The sequence below is a fragment of the Mchenga conophoros genome, linkage group LG14 (genome assembly GCF_057382185.1).
Source record: "Mchenga conophoros isolate Kocher_MC1m ecotype Shallow Benthic linkage group LG14, M_conophoros_male_GT1.1, whole genome shotgun sequence".
Lineage (NCBI taxonomy): Eukaryota > Metazoa > Chordata > Actinopteri > Cichliformes > Cichlidae > Mchenga > Mchenga conophoros.
This window is the reverse complement of record NC_140539.1, coordinates 39,315,136-39,336,349: the sequence shown is the minus strand read 5'-3', so window position 1 is coordinate 39,336,349 and position 21,214 is coordinate 39,315,136. Positions and strand designations below refer to the sequence as shown.

Here is a 21,214-nt window from a genome sequence, read left to right as displayed (position 1 = left end):
TGGTCCCGGCTCCCCCTCCCTCTCCCTGTGTCTCTCTGGTGTGAGATACTCACTGCAAACAGTTCTGATGTGATGATTTTGAAAATGCTGCTGCTCGAGGTTATATGCTGATGGCTGCTGTACAGGAAGGAGGAATTCCTCAAATGATACTAACGAGCATCATGAGCTTAACCTGAAGCTCCAACTCCCGTCACTGCACACTGTCCAAATTTATCCTGCACGTCTGCTGCTGTCATTGCTTTATCACATCTGTCTCTGTTTATGATCAATGCTTATCTGCGTGCTCACACACACACACACACACACACCAAAAGATGACAGAAACAGCTGTAACATCAATCAGTCTCAATTCTTCACTGCTGCCTTTAAAAACTCCCAAAATATGTGTTTTTGATGTCAGAGCTGTGATTCAGACTGGCCACGTGTGATTTAACAATACCTTTACTGGGAATGTCATCAGCGCCCCCTGCTGGTCACAGGGTTCCATTACACTCCATTTTTTCCCCTTTAACTTTGTGTTTTTGAGGAACAGGTACTATCACCTCATTTAATTTACTTTAAAAAGAGGGATTTTAAAATGTCAGCAAAATAGTTATTAATATTTTTTATCCCACTCTGCTGCTCCTCGTGTACCTGCAAACAAACATGTAATGACAGATATGACCACCTGATGGCAGCAGAGAGGCATCAGCTGCAGTGAGCAGAGATTGAAAACATGACTAAATAGGAGTTATTTTAGAAGAAAGAAAAGCTTTATTTAAAATACAGACATCATAAAGCAGTTGTAATGACTCTGACAGCAGGAACACTATGACATCACAGTCAGATTGCTGCTCGTCCTGCGGTTTGACACGAGCTTCTAAAAAGAGGCGACTCGTGAGCAAATCAGCAGATTCTGCATGAACGGACTTTAATGCTGCAGGTTTGATGCCCACTCATCACAGTTCAGTTTCACTTCCACGTCAACACTTCCTCTTCCTCGCTGACCTTCCCTGTCCTCTCTGTCCTGCTTTTGGTCAGAACAATAAATAAAACCAAGAACTGAAGCTCTGAATACTTCTCTTATGTACACATAAAGGGATAAAAATATACATTCATGTCTCTTTCTATTTTACACATACAACTCCTGATTTACACACTTTTCTATCAGACCGAGAAACAAACAGAAGAGAGCAATTTTATTACAGCAAATAAAAAAAATACATGATTTCAGCTTCAACATTTAGGTTTTGCGTCTCCTCACGTCTCCTCAGGGGTCTTCTCCTCTCCTTGCCGCTGCCTTATTTGCCTTGTCTCCTCTCCTCGCCTTCTAAATGTTGCTCAGACTCTGCGCCGTGGTCAGGGACCTCCTCCTCCTCCTCTCTCGCCGCGACACTTTTCTCAGCAGCGATTCTCTGAAGGTTCGGCACATGAGGAAGTAGATGATGGGGTCGAGGCAGACATTGAGTGCTGACAGGAAGAGCGTCCCCTCTTTCACCTGCAGCAGCAGGAAGCGGGCGTACCGGCTGAAGCTCGACTCCGGCATCTGGCTCAGCGTGTAGGGGATGCGGCAGACGTGGTACGGCACGAAGCAGATGAAGAACACCACCAGGATGCTGAAGATGCTCCGGTTGGACTTGCGGCAGACGTCGCTGTTATCGCAGCGAACCCGGCGGTACGACTGGTAGATGCGGCGGGAGATGGAGGCATAGCAGAAGGCGAGGACCGCCAGAGTCACCCAGAACATTGAGACGCTGAAGATCGAGGACACCCGGTGCCACTCTTTGCCCAGCGCCGTCTTCAGATCCATGCACTTGCGGGCGTTTTCCTCGTTGGCTTCCTTGCTCGTCAGCAAGCTGTTGGGCATGAGGAAAACGGTGAGGAGGGTCCAAGAGAGGACGGCCAACACCCGGGCACACTTGGGGTTCTGCAGGTGGTGCAGGGAAAAGATCCTGGCTACTCTTGTCCTGCAGGAGGTGGTGGTGATGGAGGAGGGGGAGGTTCGGACAATCTTGACGTAGCGCTCGAGGCTAATTAAGCCCATGAAGAGGATCCCCATGTACATGGAGCAGTAGAAGATCACAGCGCTGTAGCGGCAGACGATCACGTGGATGTACCAGCCGCCGAGTTCCAGCTGAGCCACGATCCTGAACGGGTAGGTGCACAGCATGAGGAGGTCGGCCACCACCATGTTCTTCAGGTAGACCACCAGCCCAGAGTCGGCGGGCACTCTGAAGAAGATACAGGCGGCTCCGCCATTCAGAAGCGAACCCACCAGAAAGATCACAAAGTAGAGCAGGGGCAGGATCTTCAGGGTGAAGACGCTGTTGAAGTCTGCCGTCTGGTTGGACAGTAGGCTGGTGGAGTTGTTGTGAGCCATCCCTGCAAACACGAAGAACACAGTACGAGCTTTAGGACGATTACAGGAAACATTTTTCATTGGCATTAATAAAACGGGAGAAATCAGTGACAGAGGTGACGCTCTGTGGCTCCACCTGCAGAATCATTCTCTTTGAAATGAGTGATAAACGTAATCGTCACTTGGAGGAGGTGGACAGACTCTCTGTGGTCAGTGTTTGGTTTCCACTGACAGAGCTGCAGACTGTCTGCATGCACCACCACAGCGGCGTCATGGCGTTATGACAGAGCACAAAGTAACGACCGCTGAAGGCCTGAATCTGCATTTGTGCTTTAACCCATGTTCAGTGTTACGTTGTTTCTGTGCTGCTCGGCTGAAAAAACCTTTTGTGTTCATGCAGTGAGCTGCTCTGTTTACACTGGGCACGTGCACAAACAAGGTTTCACGGACGCTTCCTTTGTCCTGCTCTTCACGCACTTCCCTCCGATCCTGATTCATCCCAGTCCAACACGCAGCGCTCTCGTCCTTCATCTGCGCTGTGAAAACACTTACGGTCGGGTTTGACAGGACAGCACCGGCTGCATCGCGTGTTCCTGTGCTAGTAAAGTTATTTTTAACCTCAGATTTCTGCTAGTGGTCATTCCTGCACTAACCACACAACCTGCTGGCTTTAATTCCACCTGAAACACTATTTGGTTTCTTGTGCACCTACACCAGTCAACAGAAGCTGTTAGTGAATAAGAAATCCTGTGTGGAGATGGACACTTCCACTGTGGATCAGAAGAGCCGATATGAAGAAGGATCAGACAGCAGTTTCCATTTCAGGGAAGCAGCTAAACTCCTGATCAGGCAGCGTGTGGCGTGTCCCTGCAGTGTGCTGTTCCTCTTTTCCTACCATCTCCACATTGCTGATTGTCTCATAAAGCCACTGAATGCCCACAGCTTTAGAACGAGGATGTTTACTTCCTGTGCCAGAGCCACCAATAAATGGCCTGTTCCTTTGTTTGCTGCAGCTCAGAGCGAGCCACAGGGGACGATCATGTCGACTAAATGCACCAACGTGTTATATTATCGACCCTTACGAGGGTCTTTTCAGAGAACAAGAACAAACATAAAGTTTTTTTGATATCACATCACTCCAGGAAGCAGGCTCAACAAACTCTGAGTTCAAAAATAAACCCGGGAAAGGAATCCACTATCAACGGAGCGCCGATACCAGGATTCCCCAGACTTTACCCTGATATAACTTCATGTTAAATTAGACTTTAACCATCCATCCACTCTTTTATAATTATAATATTTCTGACTGTCTGAGGCAAAATTTCCCCGATTCAATTAGAATCGAATCGTGGATTGAATCGATTCGGGACCTTATGAATCGAATCGATTCTAGAAATCAGTAACGATACCCAGCCCTAGTTGCAGGGCTAAGACTTTAACATTGCTTAAAATAATGCCGATTACATCTTGTGAACATCTGCTCTGCCAGCTGCCTGCACTGTTCGTCTGCAACCCCAAGCAAACCTAAGGCGTGCTGGACTCGAGCTTGGTAAACCAGCGGTGCACTTGACTCTCCTCCACATCCATAAAGTGCGCTACAAACACAAACAGCTAACAGGTGGATTTTCCTGTTTCAGTGCAGCTAGCGATGGGTGGAGAACCACTTACTGCTGACGGGTGTGGACAGTTTAGGATCAAACCCACTTCTGCTGCCACGGGCAGCGCAAAAGTACCCCTTAGACTGCTTTTAGTTTAGTTTCCTTGTTTTCCACTGCATCATTGATTCTATCACTAGTTAGCTAACATAAGCTAATGTAAGTCTGTTAGTGGCAACCAACCAACCACATGACAGCACTGTAGTGGCACAAGATGGCGCTACAAACTCTGAAGACGTCAGCTTCATAAGACCGTTTTTTAGAGCAGGAGGGAAATTAGCCTTTAAACATGTGTGTGTCATGTCCACTGTAACACCAGAGCTCAGCTCAGAGACGTTAGCTAAGCCCGGTTCCTGGACCTGCGTCCTGGACTTCGTGGACTCTGCATTCTTTTGGGATACAAGTTCCCAAAGTTTGCATCTGTAGTATCTGATCATACACACTGAGAGGATGCTGACTATGCAATAACAGCTGCAAAGCTTCTGCTTTTACCTTTGACAGGCACAGGACGTGGTGCAGGACCTTCACTGATATTTCATGTTTATGAGACTTAAAGGGAAGTTTGCTTATAACTCCAGCCATTGTGTGAAGGCTGTAAACATTCACAGGAATCATTTGTTAAGTAAACGAGTCTCATCCAGCTCCCCGATGTCATTCCTGAGCATTTGTTTGTTTGCTGTGACTCAGTTATGGAAACAAACTCACTTCTTTGAAACTGAAGCTCTCACGAATCAGACCAGCAGACCCCATTTGTTCTGACTCGATAGTAAAACACTCATACTCAGTAAAACAAGAGCATCCATTTCCTGGATGGTCTGAACCACACAGTGTTTGTCGGGCACAAACAGTGAAGGTTTCAGTGTCAGTGACTTTGATTGGTGCAGACGAGGCCAAGCACATCACTCCGGGCCTCCTGTGACAGGACTACATCAATGCTGTTATTACAAATAGAAATTCACCTCACCCACCCAGGTGAAAAAGGTTTCTGTATCAGGCTGTTTCTTTATCCACTGTGGACTGACTGCTGGACCAAAGCACACAGCATGTTAAACCATGAGGCAGGTGGGCTTCAGCAGCAGAAGACCACACTGAGGCCACCTAAGGTCACCTAATCCAGGTCTAAGGATAAGATTTACCAAAGGGGGAAGTTAAAAACTTAATCTTAAGAGTAGAGATAGTCTCTGTCTCCTGAATCCAAAGCAGCATTTTGGATCAGCTGAAGGCTTTTCAGGGAGTTTTTTGGACTTCCTGATAATAATGAATTACAGTCGTCCAGCCTGGAAGTAATAAATGCATGAACTAGTTTTTCAGCGTCACTCTGAGACAGGATATTTCTAACTTTAGAGATGTTGCACAAATGGAAGAAAGCAGTCTTACATATGTGTTTAATATGTGCATTAAAGGACATTAGGTACCAGCTTGCAGAGCAGGACAGACGCAGCCAGGCTGCCTCTGTGTTAGCCCAGTCGACCAAAGGCAGAGACAGCAGCTATGCTGACGGTGGTTATCAGCGGCCTCTGTTTATCCAGGCTCTCCGAGTCAGACTTTCACTCTTTTCCTGCACCAAACCGACCAATTGTGTGACACCTACTCCAGTGAGAGACTTTCACAGAGCAGATCTATGTAGAATATAAAAATATTACAGACTGTGGGTAGTTGTTGCTACTTGCTGGCCACAGCTTTATTTTTAGCACTTTAAACTCGTTAAATCAAACTTAAATGCGTCAGCTGCAACAGATCAAAGTGAAAACCAGAAACAAACTAACAACAAGCTGAAGGAAGGAGGGGAAACAGGTGACCCAGCACAGAGTAAACCAGAAAAAACTACAAGCACAACAAAACCAGATATTCTGCTAATCTGGGCTCTGATAACTGACCAGGACCAGTATGTAACCAGTATGTAACCAGTATGTAACCAGTATGTAACCAGTATGTAACCAGTATGTAACCAGTATGTAACCAGTATGGATAGATTTGTCGGCACATCCTCACGAGTTTGGGGATGTGAGAAGAAATGAATCCACACATTAACCCTCTGTGGTTTTTTTGATACCTTTGGCGGTGTGGATGGTTTGTTGCTGTCATTTCTTTGGTCGCTGTTTTTTCCACTTCTCAGCATGCATGTGAACGCACCCACACACACACACACACACACACACACACACACACACACACACACACACACACACACACACACACACACACACACACGTAGGTTAAGAAAAAGAACCCTTTGGTTTAGCATGAAAACATGACCACATCACTTCATCTGAATCTTCAGTGCAGCTCGACCACAAACCAGCGGCTCTTCCTCTGCAGCGTCAGTACAAACCCTGTTTTTGACTCTGTGGTCAGAAATAAAAGATCAAACTGACACAAAACACAACTGAAGGATTTCTGAGTAAAACATGAAGTCAGCCTCAATCATGTCACAGAAGTGTTTTTCCTTGCAGCTCTGACTGTTATATTTCTGTAAGCTGCGCGTCCTGCAGCAGAATCTGTCCTCACGCTCGGGCTCCTGCGTTCGTGCGCCGTTACATCCTGACGTGTGTTTGTGCGTGTTTATGAGCTTGTTTGTGTTTGTTTTTGGGCTCGTTTTCTCATACTGTTGACATTACGTGACATGTTTCCACATTCTTGAATCAGTAAACCAAACAGAAACCTGCTGGATGAAACGACATTAATAAAACAGCACATGCCGCCAGCCTGTGCAGGTATAAGCGAGCAACAGCTGGCACACTTATATTAATGTGGAAACCACAACCGAGGTTACAGTTGGCTGCTGAAAATCTTTCTGCAGCCGCTCGTTTAGAGCAAAACTGTTGAGTTCATCTGATTCATTTGCACCTTTGAGCTCTTTTGAACATCCTGCTCTCCGTGTGTTTGTTTCATCCATGCATGCTGCAGGAGAGCGCAGCTTCTGCCCTCACACTTCGCTCTTTCTTACAGCAGCTGGGAGCAACGCATCACCACAGCGTGGCGTTTACATCTGCTGTTCACACTCGTGACAAATATCCCATCAGCTGAGGAGATTACCGACAAACGTCCTCATCTGATGGTGATGCGCTTTTTCAGTTTTCTAAAACTTTCTGAGCTCTTCTGATGTTTGATCACTTCTAATCTCCCTTCCTTCCTTCCTTCCTTCCTTCCTTCCTTCCTTCCTCTGAGATATTTAAAGAAAAAAAGTTTTGAGTGTTTTCTGTGCGTGTAATAAGTTGGCCCGCACCGATGTGAGCTAATGTTATCTAAATGTCAGAGTTGCCTCACTCAGGTTTGCAGCTGAAAGGTCAGATCGTGTGTTAATGTTTCCTTCACTCAACAGAAAAATAACCTTTACAACATCCACAAAGTTTTATAAGTAAGAAGCGCTCTGAACGCAGAACAAAGTCACATGAAGCAGCTGAGCGAGCAGAGAGCAGCGTGGTGGAGCATTCTTCCCCTGTGACGGATTTATCCCGAAACAGTTTGTTTGAGCCTCCGGCAGGTTTTACTGCTTCTTCGGGCTCCGGAGCCTCGGTGAGCCGAGGTCCACCACGCTGCCTCCACACGCATCACGCCTCTACAGCTACACCTCTCTTACATTAATCACAGACTGACCCAATAACACAGCTCTGTCATCAGCTTAAAGGTGCATCAGATGGTTCTCTCACCATAAACTCCAGATGTTGCTCAGGCTCCCATACAGATGTTGCCTTCACCTGTGGTCTGCTTTCCTGCTCTGTGAATGGGAAGCTGAAGTGCTGCTGACAGCTGAGTCTGAGCTGTTATAGTCTGCAGTGGACTCCACTTCCTCTCTCTCTCTCTCTCTAACCCCCCTCCCCCCGTAGAGGAGCCCTCCTCCTCTGTGTCTGACTAACACGTCTATGCAAACATGATAACCCTGCTCCGACCGTTGCATGTTACAACACACTGCTGAGGCCTCTGCATGACAAATACTCCACAAATGCAAAATCTGATGTGTTTGCTGTGTCACAGCTGGATGTTAGCAGATGTTTCTAATCACCTGTGAATATGGTGCTGATATGTGCGCTGGTGTGGACTGGGTAATGCGTTAGGAATGAAAGGATGCCCCGTCGTTTGAACTCTGCAGAGAAAAACCGATGCAGCAGGCGAGTCCGTTTCACTGCAGCAGCTGGTACAGCGTCAGGGCGTCGGTGACAGTCAGAGGTGCAACCTGCTGGTATTAGACCCAAACACAGTGTCGTGACCTCATGCTGCCAAAGACGAGGAAGGAAAAGGTCAGCGGCCTGCAGCTGTAAACCCACTCCTGTTGGGGTTGTCTCACACTGCCCTTTTCCATCAGTGCGTACTCGACTCTCAGGGTTTCCACAGGTGCAGGTACCTGGTACCGAGTACTCGACTACCTGCTCTAAGCAACCATCCAAAAATGTGATGTGGCTGGATTGGCTGACCAATGGCATCGCTCGATGTGTCATGAGAGCAACTCCTTCACAGTGCCGTCTCTGAACTGTGACAAGATTTAAAACCAGAACTCTTCACATGCCACGAGTGTCCAAAAAATGCATCTACGTGCCTGAGTGCACTGAGGCGCTGCCACGCGATTGGCCGATTAGAAGCGAGCAGTTAGTGCGACTTTATTCTTTTGCCTCTTTGATTTGTGGTTTAAACATTTGCCTTAGAAAGACCTGAGCCGACACGAAGCCAGCATGAGCTGAAAGTTTGCTTCTCAGGTTCATCTGAACTTTTTTAATCTGCAGGGATTTTAGTTTTTTCCTGTCATGTTTTAAACTGACAGTTTCACAGTTTTCTGTCCCGACTTTGCTTCCTGCCAGCTTCATTCTGTTGTCACTGTTGTGCACGTCCTTGTTTTCGGGTGAATCCCTTCTGTAAACACTTCTCGTTCCAAGTTTGCATTTCTTGTAAGCTTCTAACCTTCTTCCTGTTGAGCTTTAGACCTTTGCCCCCCTCCCAGCCTGCACCCTGCGTTATTTTTGCTCGTCTCAGCCTCTTCATTCTGTTTCCTTTGTTCTTGTAACTGTTGGTTCTTTAATTGAAGCTTGTTTTTCACTTCCCTCAGAGGCCCGGGGTAATTCCGGGTCTGTTGGTTTGCATGAAATTAGTGAAGATGTGAAATATGAAACAGCTGCTTTACATGTATCAGAACCTCAAATTCAAAGATGGCCAAACAGGACATGGCGGCAGAAAGAGTTTTGTCCTGCACTGTTCACCTGTCGCTCTGAGCAGATAACAGGATGTGTTTCAGACTATTTCTGGGCAGATGTTCTCACTGCATCTTTTTTTTTAGCTCCAGCGTTTTCCAATTTTAGCCTTTTAGATCTCTCCCTCTCTTCCTTTGTTCCACTATGATGGGGGCTCCTCCTGCACCTCGCCGTCCACTTCAAATCGTTCTTTGGGTTTATTGTGCATCAGGTGCAGTAATGCTAAAGTTCATCCATCCACTCGTATCACCCACAGGAAGTCGTTTTAGGATTTTAACCCGTGTTTTTAGGGTGTGGTTTTTAATTAGCAGGCGCTTCATCTTTACTGCACGCTGTCTTAATCTTCTGACTGGATGCAGCTCTGCACAGCAGGGTGAGCTGCCCCTGTGCAATTTGCAGTTTTGCATGTTGACCACGTGACTTTAACTCGTCCACAGCTTTGGTTGGTGACAATTATGGTTACGGGTGGGATCAAGAGAATAAGGCCCAAAACCAGGCTGCGAGTGGGTGATGTACTGCTGGAGTCCAGGTCAAAGGTCTCCAGACCAGTTAGTGACTCCTGGAAACCACCTGTTGCTAAGGAAAACCTGTACTCGTCTTTGTGATTGCGTTCATCAGTAGCATGTTGCTGCAGTCGTACTTTCAAAGGATTGTCTATGAAAGCTGGGGAGCGTGCCGTAGACTGGACTGGGCCGACCGCTGAGTGTCGACCGTCATAACTACAGTACATGGTGTTTGGGTGAGATGCTTTGTAACTTCAGTCACGATTTTCACCGAGATTTAACACAAGATCCAAACCACACTGTGCCACTGCCCAAACACAACATTCAAAGTATAAAAACTGTTCCTTTGTGTTACATTCATACCAAATCACGTGTTTGAAGCAGTTCTTTCTTCCACACATTGATTCTCTGTATGCCATCGATGAACGTAGAGATGCATCTTTGATTAATACAACATCTTTTAGACTTTCTGCAAAATGAAAAAAGTTGAACCTGATCAAAGCCCTTTCTAAATGATGCTCATCAAGGCACCTTTGTAGGCAGAGCTGTGGATACAGTGAAGAATAGTTATCGTGACAGCGGCGCTCATGTGCCGACGTGTACACAAACATTTCTGGGGGATTTTCTGTTGACCGGTCCAGCAGTTTGTTTCTTTGTCATCTTCGGTCCTGCTGCGTCCGCCCACGCTGCCTCGCTCTGCAGGAGAATGGGAGGAAGAGGAATCCAGCAGGGAGGAGGAAGATATCAGACACGAGAGGAGGAAGTGGAGCATCTCTGTCATTTGAGCTGAAACAACACTAAACATCTGCACAGCTGCAGGGACGCGCGCCCAGTGAACGCAGCCCTGCTGCGCTGCGCTCAGCGCGCATTTACACTCACTCACATCTGTTTTTGTATGGTAACCTACATTTGTTCTGTACAGCAGCAGACTGTGAATAAATCCTCGTGGTTACCGCTAACAGCAGAGGATCGTGGCTCAAGAGTTGGGAGTTCGTCTTGTAATCGGAAAGTTGCCGGTTCGATTCCCGGCTCGGACAGTCTTGGTCGTTGTGTCCTTGGGCGAGACACTTCACCCGTTGCCTACTGATGGTGGTCAGAGGGCCCGGTGGCGCCAGTGTCCGGCAGCCTCGCCTCTGTCAGTGCGCCCCAGGGTGGCTGTGGCTGCAATGTAGCTGCCATCACCAGTGTGTGAATGACTGGATGACTGGATGTATAAAATGCTTTGGGGTCCTTAGGGACTAATTAAAGCGCTATATAAATACAGGCCATTTACTATTTAGTCACATTCACGCTGTCTTGGAAACTGTGAGGTTGCTTTAGGATGATTTCACATGTCTTTGTATTAAGCTGGGCTCGCTGACGGGGCTCTGCCTTTTACTATAGAGGGCGCCGCAACCGTTGCTTGCCACCACTGACAAACAGCCCATCCCACTCTGAACACGTTAGTTTAACCCTAACAAACAGGATGGATTATGGAGAGATAAAAAGTCCAGTGGCTTTATTGTCATTCCAGCCATGTGCACAGTGAAGTGAGACAACATTCCTCCAAGACCACAGTGCTACAGATGACAGACAAACATGGGACCACAGAAAGTGCAAGTGTGCAAAAACTGCTAAAAACAAAAACAGTGCAACAGCAGACAGAAGTACAAAAGAAAAGTGCAACGATGACAGTGGGCTGTGTAAAAGTAACTCAGTGTGTGTGTGTGTTCCTGTCCAGCTATCTTTGTGAGGACCAAAATCTGCATTCTACTATACTTGTGAGAACCAACAGTCCCTTGTGAGGACACACTCACCGGTCCTCACAAGTTTGAAGCCTTTTTGAGGCTCAAAATGTGGTTTTAGTGTCAGGCTTACAATTAGGTTATGGTTTAGGGTTAGGCATTAATTTTTAATGGTTAGGGTAAGGGGCTAAGGAAACCATTATGTCAGTGAAGGTCCTCACTAAGATAGCTGAACAGCCTGGGGGAGGAAACTTTCTCAGTATGGCAGTGAGGGTACCTTTGCCAGAAGGAAACCGGGTGAAGTAGACAGAACAGCCTGGCTATGCTCTTCATCTCTCAGCTGGTCCTGCGTAGCTCTTCCTCATGTATCGCTGAACTTGTCCTGGTGTATCATCAAAAGCCTCTGAATCTGTCAGCCTGTCCTGACTGTGGACACCTGCCGTCCTCGGAGGAAATCAAACACGACAGTTAGCAGAATATTCAGAATTTACCTTTTTCTTAGACTCGCTTTTATAATTAATAATAATATTAATATAATTAATAACTTCTGCTGAGGTTTTGTTACAGTTTGGATTTGTCTGGGCCTCACGCTTTAATTTTTGCGCCCTCTAGTGGTTAAAATGCTTCACCACAGGTGTTTGTCGCCCAGGGCTGGTGTTTAATCCTGAATGATTGTATTTGTCAGACCCTGATGCAGACTTGGAGTCAACATATGTTGGTCTGGTTTGCTCATTGAATTATTCCAAGAATAAGTCTGTTACATGATTTCATCCTGAAAAGATTTTTGTGAAATACTATTAGATCTCCTTCTGATTTCACTCTTTTGCTCACTAACATGTTTCAAAGATGTGTCCGGCAGCCTCGCCTCTGTCAGTGCGCCCCAGGGTGGCTGTGGCTACAATGTAGCTGCCATCACCAGTGTGTGAATGTGTGTGTAAAGCGCTATAGAAGTACAGGCCACTTACCATTTATATCCCCATCATGAAGTCTGTCCTTCTACAGAGCCTCTGCACATTCCCCACACTTTCATTTAGTTTCATTTCTTTTCATATTCTGAAGTCTGCAGATTTTCTCTGATCGGTTTCATTTACAGTCACGTGAACAGGACTGAAGGAGTGGAGTAGTGGAGAGCTGCAGCACTTTCACTTTAAAGATCAGAGGCTGACATCAGAAAATGACCTTGCGATGGTCACCTGAATATATTTTGCTGAGGTCTGAACTTTGAATGAACCCCTGCAGCCGCTTCTTTCTTTTCTTTTCAGCCATTCTGTCGGACATTTACCTCTGGGCTTGGGATCATCGGTCTTATTTACATACAATATTTTAAATAAGGCCATAACAACAACAACAACAACAATAATAATAATATGTCCTATTGAATAATATTTACAGTTTTCAAAAAGCCAAAAAGTTTTCTGAATTGATTTGCCTGTAAAGAAAGAAAGATACTAAATGCAGAGGTGCAGGCTTTGACTTTAAAATTAAACATACTCCAGTATTCCTTATCTCTTTTTAGTTTTTAATCAATTAACTTTGTTTTTATTTACCTTTAAAAACAAGTCTTTGTTTTGTTTTCTTCTGTTTTCCCCCAGGAACTGGTCTTCGGTCCTGATCTAGTCAGACTCCGGGCTTTGGTTCATTGTGTGCCCCGGATCCGGCGCTCCCGGCCGGGTTTCTCCGCGGGTAGACCGAGGCCATAACGCGGCCATTATGCCCCGCCCCTCTGTCCGACCTCCGGAAGCCGGCTTAAAGCACAACGGAAACAGAGTTTATCACCGAAAAATGGATTAAAACTGTGTCTTTGGCGGTCATTGTCGGAGTCTCCGGGCCTTTAGAGGATGTCCACCACGGCGAGGAGCGGAGACATCATCCACCTGAACGTCGGAGGGAAGAGGTGAGACCCAGGAGTGGCTGCTAACCCGGCTAGCTCCCGCGGCTAACATGGGAGGATCCGTTATCGGACAGACTGCTTCCAGTATCATAGTGTAGTAATGTTCTCTAAAGTATCTCTGCGCTAAGACATTAAACACGTTTTATAACCCCTTCTATTGCACAGTATACTTTAGATGTTTTTAACCCGGTTATAAAGTCCGTGTTTCGCGCTTTGAGTTTTTCCAGCTCCGCACTTTGTTATTGTTAGCTAGCATAACTTTGCTCACACCAGAACCTGGCACAGAGGAGAGAAACAGGAAACGAGCCGCTGTAAGCTAGCTGTACTGCGCACATTAAACATATAAACGACGAATAAATAATAAAGTTCAGATTTACTTCAGTAAGAGTTTATATTTGGCCTGTTTAACGTAAATAAATTAAAACTATGCTGTCCGACAATGGAACTGTTAAAGTTAGCAAAACAGGTTTGTCTTTTGTTGAAAGGCAGGTGATGTCAGGTACATGTTCACCTATTAAACATGTCAGAGTCAGGCAGAGGGACTGTTTAAGTCAGGAGTGTTTATAAAGACTGAAGCTCATCGCTCGTTTTTTATTCAGTGTTTAGTGATAAAATATTGATCTTTAACCAAGACACGGATGCAGGAAATCACGGCGTGCTGGAGCGCAGCAGGGCAACAGTTTCATGTCCGTTAGTAAAAACGGATGTAAAAGTTTCTCGGTGCTCATTAGACTTTAATGTGCACCTGTGACTCCGTGCACGAGGCGCAGGTATCACCAGGGTCAGATAAGGAGTGAAAGGTCAGTGAGGAGGAGGAGGAGAGGGGAGCTGTTCACACTGCTGTTATTTCTGTTGTTTTATGACAACACGAGAGTCAACGAGTGTGTGTTTGCTTTCAGGTTCAGCACCTCCCGCCAGACGCTCACCTGGGTCCCTGACTCCTTTTTCTCCAGGTGGGTCAGAGAGGGAGACCCTGGCTGTCGGGGGCTTTTAGGTTACTTTCTCTGGACTACATGCACTTCACTCCCTAAAAGCTGATTTTGAGCTGGACATGCTAAAAGTCTGCTCATTTGGTCGAATGTGTGCAGAAACATGCATGTTAATATGCGTACGTGAGCTAGTCTGTGATGTGATGAAATTGTCGTGTAAGTGAAATGAAAGGCAGATGTGACTGAACTGGTTCTTGTATTTTGGAAAGCTGAGTTTGCTGGTTTCTGACATCTTGATGGTTTCTTTGGGGGTTTTCTCTCTTCAGCCTTTTGAGCGGCCGGATCTCGACTCTGAAGGATGAAACTGGAGCTGTAAGTAAAGCTCCTCTTCCTCACGTCCCCGCATGCTTTTCCTCCTCGTGATAACTGCGTTTGTCCCTCCTCTCTCGCTGTAGATCTTCATCGACAGGGACCCCTCCCTGTTCGCGACCATCCTCAACTTCCTGCGGACCAAAGAGCTCCACCCGCGCTCCATCAACGTGCACATGCTCATGCACGAGGCCGAGTTCTACGGCATCACACCGCTCGGTGAGGCTGGACCGCACTCTGAGCTGAGCACGTAAAGCCGCAGACGTCGCTAAACGTTCTTCATCACTTTGTTTTTGGAACAGTGCGTAAGCTGCAGCTGTGTGACGAGCTGGACCGGTCGTCCTGCGGAAACGTGCTTTTCAACGGTTACCTGCCGCCTGCAGGTACACCTGTCCTCACAGCACACCTGACCCCCACCTGACAGGGCCTTCAGGAAGTTTAAATGCACAACACATAATTTATGCAGGTGTTAGGATGCTTTCTATAAAAATGTAACTAATTTAAAAAAAATTTGAAATTAAATATCTTAAACTTCAAAATGCTTTATCAGGTAAAATTTTCATAGAATGTGAGCATGTCTGTATTTATTATATACGAATCATTGCAAACTTAAAAAGTTGTTATGATTAAAATAACGAAATCTTTTCTGTTTCAGATAAAATGTGCCGCAGGAGGCTCACCACTCACATAAAACGATGCAAATATAATTAATGTCCTGTTTCTAACTGAAACGTGGAGGCGTGATCCTGATTCACAGCTCCTTCTGTCTGTGTCGTCCCAGTGCACCCGGCGAAGCGTCGGAACCGTCACAGCGTGGCCGGGTCGCAGTTCATGGCGGGCCGTGTTGTTCCTGTAGAGCGAGCGCCGGTCCGACGCAGCAACACGATGCCTCCGAACCTCGGGAATTCTGGGATACTGGGAAGAGGCATGAACGAGGATCGGACGTCAGGAGGTCGGCACGTTAAATAATGCTTCTTTATTTTGTACTTTTTTAAGATCGGAGGGACGTGGTGGGAGTTTCATTGTGTGTGTGTGCGTGTGTGTGCGTGTGTGCGTTCAGGGCACTCATCTGACCCCGGCATGGTTCGGATCATCTGCGGCCATCATAACTGGATCGCTGTGGCCTACGCGCAGTTCGTGGTCTGCTACAGGTAAACGCGTCACATGACCTCTGTTGTTTATTTGTTTTCACGTGACTGGGAGCGGCTCAGACACATCGGCACATCCTGCTGCATCCACACCTCCGTCCGAGCATCTGTAGCGGTTTCAGTAACACCGTGAGCCTCCTTAGAGAGACGTGCACACACGTGCGCACAGGTCACTGCTGCGTGCTCTCACACACCTTTAACTGCAGGTCGCAGGTCATTTATCACCCGTTTAAATTTGACTGTAGTCTGAGGTTTGCGTTAATCTCAGATTAGCTAATACTCGGGCCAAAGCCCAATAATCCTTATTCCGTACTGAGTCGTCCCGTCAGTTTGTAGTCTGTCAGAGAAGTGGGGGGGAAAAGCTGTTTTAGCTCCTCCCACTGTAAGCTAACTGTCTTCTGATTGGCTGTCCCTCTCCTGCCTCCTTCTTCCCGCCTCCTCTCTCAGGGTGAAGGAGTCGACCGGGTGGCAGCAGGTCTTCACCTCTCCCCGCCTCGACTGGATGATCGACAGAGTCGCGCTCAACGCCAAAGTGATGGGCGGGTCGCTGGGAGACAACGACAAGATGGTGGCTGTCGCCTCGGTGACGGAGATCATCCTCTGGTCCATTTGCCCTGATGGCAACGGCAATGAAATCGGTACGAGTTTCTGCGTAGTGTTCCCGGGAATCGGGACGTAGGTTTGATGAGCTGCTCGGGAAACGTTCCCAGTAACAAAAACAAAAACAAACTGGTTTCTCCCTCCCCGCAGGCGTCTTCAGTCTCAATGTCCCCGCTGAGGCTCTCTTCTTTGTTGGTAACCAGCTCATCGCCACCAGCCACACGGGGAAGGTGGGGGTGTGGAACGCAGTCACCAAACACTGGCAGGTGGGTGGAGACGCTCTCAGATGGTCGCTTCAGTGGAAGTGCTGAAGCCTGAACACCTGCCGAGGGAGCTGATTGGACCAAGTCTGTTTCAGGTGGTTATCGGTCTGCTTCACACATGTTCTCTGTGACCTTTGCAGAACCAGGATGTGGTTCCCATCAGCAGCTACGACACCGCCGGCTCCTTCCTTATCCTGGGCTGCAATAACGGCTCCATCTACTACATCGGTAAGAAGCTGCAGATCGATGAGTCGGATCAACTGAAAACTGCTCAGTACGAGTATAAATTCATCAGATTGTTGGCTCGTGGTCATTAATTTACCAACCAGAACCTGAATCTGTTCAGTAAATGCTGTGGCCACTCTCACCAGCTTTCATTGGGAGGCTTTGGCTTCACGACTTGACAGATGTTTAAAAAGTCCCCGCTGTTCACGATGTCCCTGTTTGCTGGTCAGATGTTCAGAAGTTTCCTCTGAGGATGAAGGATAACGACCTGCTGGTGACGGAGCTGTACAGAGACCCGACCGAAGACGCCATCACCGCTCTCAGCGTCTACCTCACACCCAAAACAAGTACGGAGACACTGACACTGCTGCTAATACAACCACTGCAGGGCGTCAGTTTTCTCCACATTCCTTCACCTCAGTCTGTTAGAGACGAGTCAGGGAAAGTCTTATTTTTCATGTTCCTGCAGCCGTCTCACACTTAGCCCGGTTTGCTCAGGTGACAGCGGGAACTGGATCGAGATTGCGTACGGGACCAGCTCGGGGACTGTTCGCGTCATCGTTCAGCATCCAGAGACCGTGGGCTCAGGGCCTCAGCTTTTTCAGACCTTCTCTGTCCACCGCAGCCCCGTCACCAAGATCATGCTGTCGGAAAAGCACCTCATCTCAGGTACGAGAATCGCCTCGTCTTGGAAACTGGCGTTCTGTGTCGAATGCAGGGCTTAAGCTGATGTCTGCAGCTCGTTCATGGTGTCGTTGTTTCTGAGCTCCTCTTCGTCGTCCTTCAGTTTGTGCAGATAACAACCACGTGCGGACGTGGACGGTGACTCGCTTCAGAGGAATGATCTCCACCCAGCCGGGGTCCACGCCGCTCACCTCCTTCAAGATCCTCAGCCTGGACGACGTGGACGGGCACGGAGGCTGCAGCGCCGGCACAGAGATCGGTAACTGTCACCCCGATCGCAGTCCGAGCTGTGTTTGAGGACTGTAGCTCTGCTTCTGTAATGAAGCGATGGAATTCATCAAAGACAATCAAACTTTGACTTTGTCAGATTTCTTCAGATCTCCTTTCGTTTCACTGTCTCGTTGGTTTCAGGGCCGTATGGAGAGAGAGACGATCAGCAGGTGTTTATCCAGAGAGTCGTTCCCGACACGGATAAACTCTACGTCCGGTTGTCCTCCAACGGGAAGAGGTGGGAGAGCCGTAGACACTTGTAACCCACCTGGTTATAACTGTGTGTGGTCAGTTTAGTTTTAGGATCCCCGTTCGCTCCTGCAGTAACAGTAGCTGCTGTTCCTGTTCCGTACATGCATGAAAGACAAACAACACAATTAAAAACAACAACACTGTCCTCGGCGTCACATTGGTTCAACAAGGAGGTAACGAAACACGCCGCCTGTCTGTCGACTGGCGTGTAGAGTATTGACGTCCATGTTGGAAAGTAAACGTAATAACAGAACAACGCGCGAGCACACGATGTGTGATCATGTGACACTGAAGGTTAAAGAACGTTTAGAACCAAACGTCTGTTAAGACCAAAATATCGTGTGTGTGTGTGTGTGTCAGGGTATGTGAGGTGCGTTCGGTGGATGGGACCTCCATCACGGCCTTCATGGTCCACGAGTGCGAGGGCTCGAGCCGCATCGGCTCTCGGCCGCGTCGCTACCTGTTCAGCGGCCACAGCAACGGCAGCATCCAGATGTGGGACCTGACCACCGCCATGGAGATCGCCGGCAAGGTCGACATCAGAGGTAAAACTCCAGACTCGTGATGTAGAAGAACAACTTCTTGTGCTCTGCAGTTAGTTAACAGCTGATCAACATGGGTTCTCATTGGCTGTTTGGCAGCACTGGGCGGACCCACAGAGGAGGAGCTGCTGGAGCTGCTGGACCAGTGCGACCTGGCTCTGACCAGAACACCTGACAGCACGCCCCGAGCTTCCACCTGCAGGTAGAGTTCCCTCCCACTGAGCCTCATTCACACAGGGTGATGCGGTGCAGAGTCCACGTTCTTCTTTGGTGTTTCTATTTTGACAGATGACTTCTAATCTCGCGTCTTTGATGGATGCCATTGGTCGTTTGCAGTCGTAAACATCATGCGCTTACTGTGGTTGCTGATTTGTGTCACTTCCTGTTCCTGCAGCCTTCACTCTCAGCTCAGCGATGCCTTCAGGACAGAGCACCTTCGCTCTATGGGAGGAGGACGAGGTGCAGCCGGAGGTTCGGGTTCGTCTGCGTCGCTGTACGGCAGCCTCCCCCGCCAGGCTCCGCCCCCCGTTCCCTTCGCTAAACCTGCCCGAGAAGCTGGCCTTTCACCTGGACTGCAACAAGGCCCCTCCTACCCCACCTGCAGCCAGACCAGCAGCCCCCGTCCCCTCAGGCATCTGGACCGGGACAAAGAATGTGGGTCTGTGCGCAGGGGGAGCTTTGTTGAGCGCTGCCAGGAGCTCGCCAAGGGTTCAGAGGCGGCTGTGAGCGTAGGGTTCCCGCCGGGGTCAGAGGGCATCAGGCGGAGCCTGGCGGTGTGCAGTGAGTTGGAGGCCAAATTCGGCCTTAGGACCCCTCCCACCTTCACTGTACCCCCTGCTGCTCGACATTCACCTGGACCGCCATCATCGCTGTCCTCGTCACCGCTCTCCTCGTCATTACACCGCAGGACCTCACCCGCTTCCCCGCCGAGCCCTGCCTCCGCAGCGGTGAGCCCGACCCGTTCTCAGGCATCTGTCTCCCCTCGCCACAACACTGCGGCGTCACCCGTTGATTCCTCGGGGACCCCCGAGAGTCCCCCAGGTCCCGACAGCCCCACCCCTTCTGGCCCGCCCGCCAGCCCCAAACCACATATGAATGAGACCAGCTTCTGATTGGCTGATCTGCCTGAGAGCTTCGGGTTCAGGTGGACACACGATGGCTGAAAAAACTGAAAACATGACTAAAAGCTGTTGTCAGGTGAGACGTGAAGAAGAAAATGATACGATCAGCTCCTCCGGTGGTTTTTGATAACGGCTGCAGATCGACCTTCAGTCTTTATTTCAGGTAAAACAAGAAAAGGCCCCAAGGCGAGGAGAAGTAACCTCTTTGGCACAAAAGCGTCTTTTAATTAGAATTGGATGGTTGTGACAGGATGAAGACCAGGTCAGAGCTGCTGCAGGAAGCCTGGGTTTGTTTGAACCACGTCAGCATGCTGATGCGTCGCTGTTATCAGAGTAACCTGTCGCACTGTAACGTCACAGTTCAGCTTCTGGCAGCTGAAGAGACGGACGCTTCCTTCGGGAGGCGGTGGAGACCAAAAACTGAGCTAAAAGAGTGAAATCCCAAACGGAGACTCCTCAGGTGATCGAGCACAAAGCTGTTTGTAGCTTTTCTAACCAGCACTCTTTCTAACTTTTCTAACAGACTTCACAGTTTTGTCTTTTTATTTCATTTGTATGTTTGCTGACTTACCGACCCTGAACGTCTCACAGCTGCTTTGAGGAAACCTGATAATTCCCCAGAATCTCCAGGAACTTCCCTGGAACAAAAACTAATTTGCAGATGAAATAAAATAATTAAAGGGTCAAAAAACTGAAGCGATTTGAAGGGAACTGAATCTGTGTGCATCAGGACTCATTTCCCTGTTTGGGTCTTCAGGTCTCTGAAACCGCCTTTGAAGGTTTTATGAACTCTACATGTTTACTCTGGACGTTTTCAAACTCATCATGTCACCAAAATATCAAAAATCCAATTTAAATTTAAAGTCTGAGCTCGTTTGAAGCTCATTCCCTGGGAGTGCAGAGGGTGTAACTGTTTAGGTTTTCTGTAGTACACTTTATGGCCAGCAGGGGGAGACTCCAGTACAGGAATGTTAGGGGTGCAGCTCACCTGTTACCCAATTTCTTCATGGTGCGTTCAGGGCTGTCAGGCGATTATTTTTCACGACTTTCTACTGTTTCTCAGATTTTGTAAGTTACCTATGAATCCTGATGATGCATTAATAATCCTAATCGATAATAAACAATAATATATCACTCAAAGCACGGAGTCCTTTTTCTGCTGCATTGGTGCTTTTAAGGGGAAAATGTATTTCCAGGAAGCCTCAGAGTAAACCGGTGATTACAGGAAAACTGCGTCTTCCTCCTTTACTGTGATGAAGCAGAGCCGCCTGCTGCCCACAGTCTTCCTCGGGTAAGCTGACCTCAGACACGGGTTAGTTTCTGATGTTCGCTCAGCTTTGAACACACTTTTAGCTTCAGCCTGTCTCTGTTTGCTTTGAGCTGCTTCGTGGTTCAGGCTACATACACTGCATTTTTTTATGAGTACTTGACGTTTGTGGTATTTACACTGCTATGACTGAATTTCCCTGTGGGAATAATAAAGTCTCTGAGTTACAAGATGAAGATTTTACAGTGACAAA

At 47.9% G+C, this 21,214-nt stretch overlaps 2 protein-coding genes across 6 annotated transcripts; one reads left to right on the top strand and one right to left on the bottom strand.

Moving 5' to 3' along the window:
• Positions 1-736: 736 nt before the first annotated feature.
• On the bottom strand, positions 737-13,253 carry LOC146560389 (P2Y purinoceptor 14). Of its 5 annotated transcripts, none has more exons than XM_085244489.1 (3): positions 12,948-13,253; positions 11,678-11,844; positions 737-2,361 (listed from the first exon to the last, which is right to left on the bottom strand). In XM_085244489.1, exon 3 carries the CDS (start codon positions 2,357-2,359, stop codon positions 1,310-1,312), a length of 1,050 nt encoding a protein of 349 aa, XP_085100615.1. In that variant the 5' UTR covers positions 2,360-2,361; positions 11,678-11,844; positions 12,948-13,253; the 3' UTR covers positions 737-1,309. The 5 variants fall into 5 exon arrangements, with proteins under 5 accessions (XP_085100615.1, XP_085100614.1, XP_085100617.1 ...); XM_085244488.1 differs by having other exon boundaries at positions 11,678-11,836; XM_085244491.1 differs by lacking the exon at positions 12,948-13,253 and adding an exon at positions 12,366-12,927.
• Positions 12,581-21,154, top strand: shkbp1 (SH3KBP1 binding protein 1). Its single transcript, XM_085244485.1, has 18 exons — positions 12,581-12,612; positions 12,993-13,294; positions 14,191-14,244; positions 14,547-14,592; positions 14,676-14,808; positions 14,892-14,972; positions 15,371-15,541; positions 15,650-15,740; positions 16,185-16,375; positions 16,488-16,603; positions 16,741-16,828; positions 17,056-17,172; positions 17,324-17,494; positions 17,613-17,768; positions 17,921-18,017; positions 18,392-18,576; positions 18,673-18,775; positions 18,968-21,154. Exons 2-18 carry the CDS (start codon positions 13,239-13,241, stop codon positions 19,683-19,685), a joined length of 2,574 nt encoding a protein of 857 aa, XP_085100611.1. The 5' UTR covers positions 12,581-12,612; positions 12,993-13,238; the 3' UTR covers positions 19,686-21,154.
• Positions 21,155-21,214: the final 60 nt, after the last annotated feature.

Bases quoted from the DNA above. Each gene is read 5' to 3' on its own strand.
- LOC146560389 (XM_085244489.1), bottom strand. From the start codon at position 2,359: ATGGCTCACAACAACTCCACCAGCCTACTGTCCAACCAGACGGCAGAC.
- shkbp1 (XM_085244485.1), top strand. From the start codon at position 13,239: ATGTCCACCACGGCGAGGAGCGGAGACATCATCCACCTGAACGTCGGA. The intron at 13,295-14,190 runs GTGAGACCCAGG...GTTTGCTTTCAG, and splicing joins CTGAACGTCGGAGGGAAGAG to GTTCAGCACCTCCCGCCAGA. The intron at 18,776-18,967 runs GTAGAGTTCCCT...CTGTTCCTGCAG, and splicing joins CCCCGAGCTTCCACCTGCAG to CCTTCACTCTCAGCTCAGCG.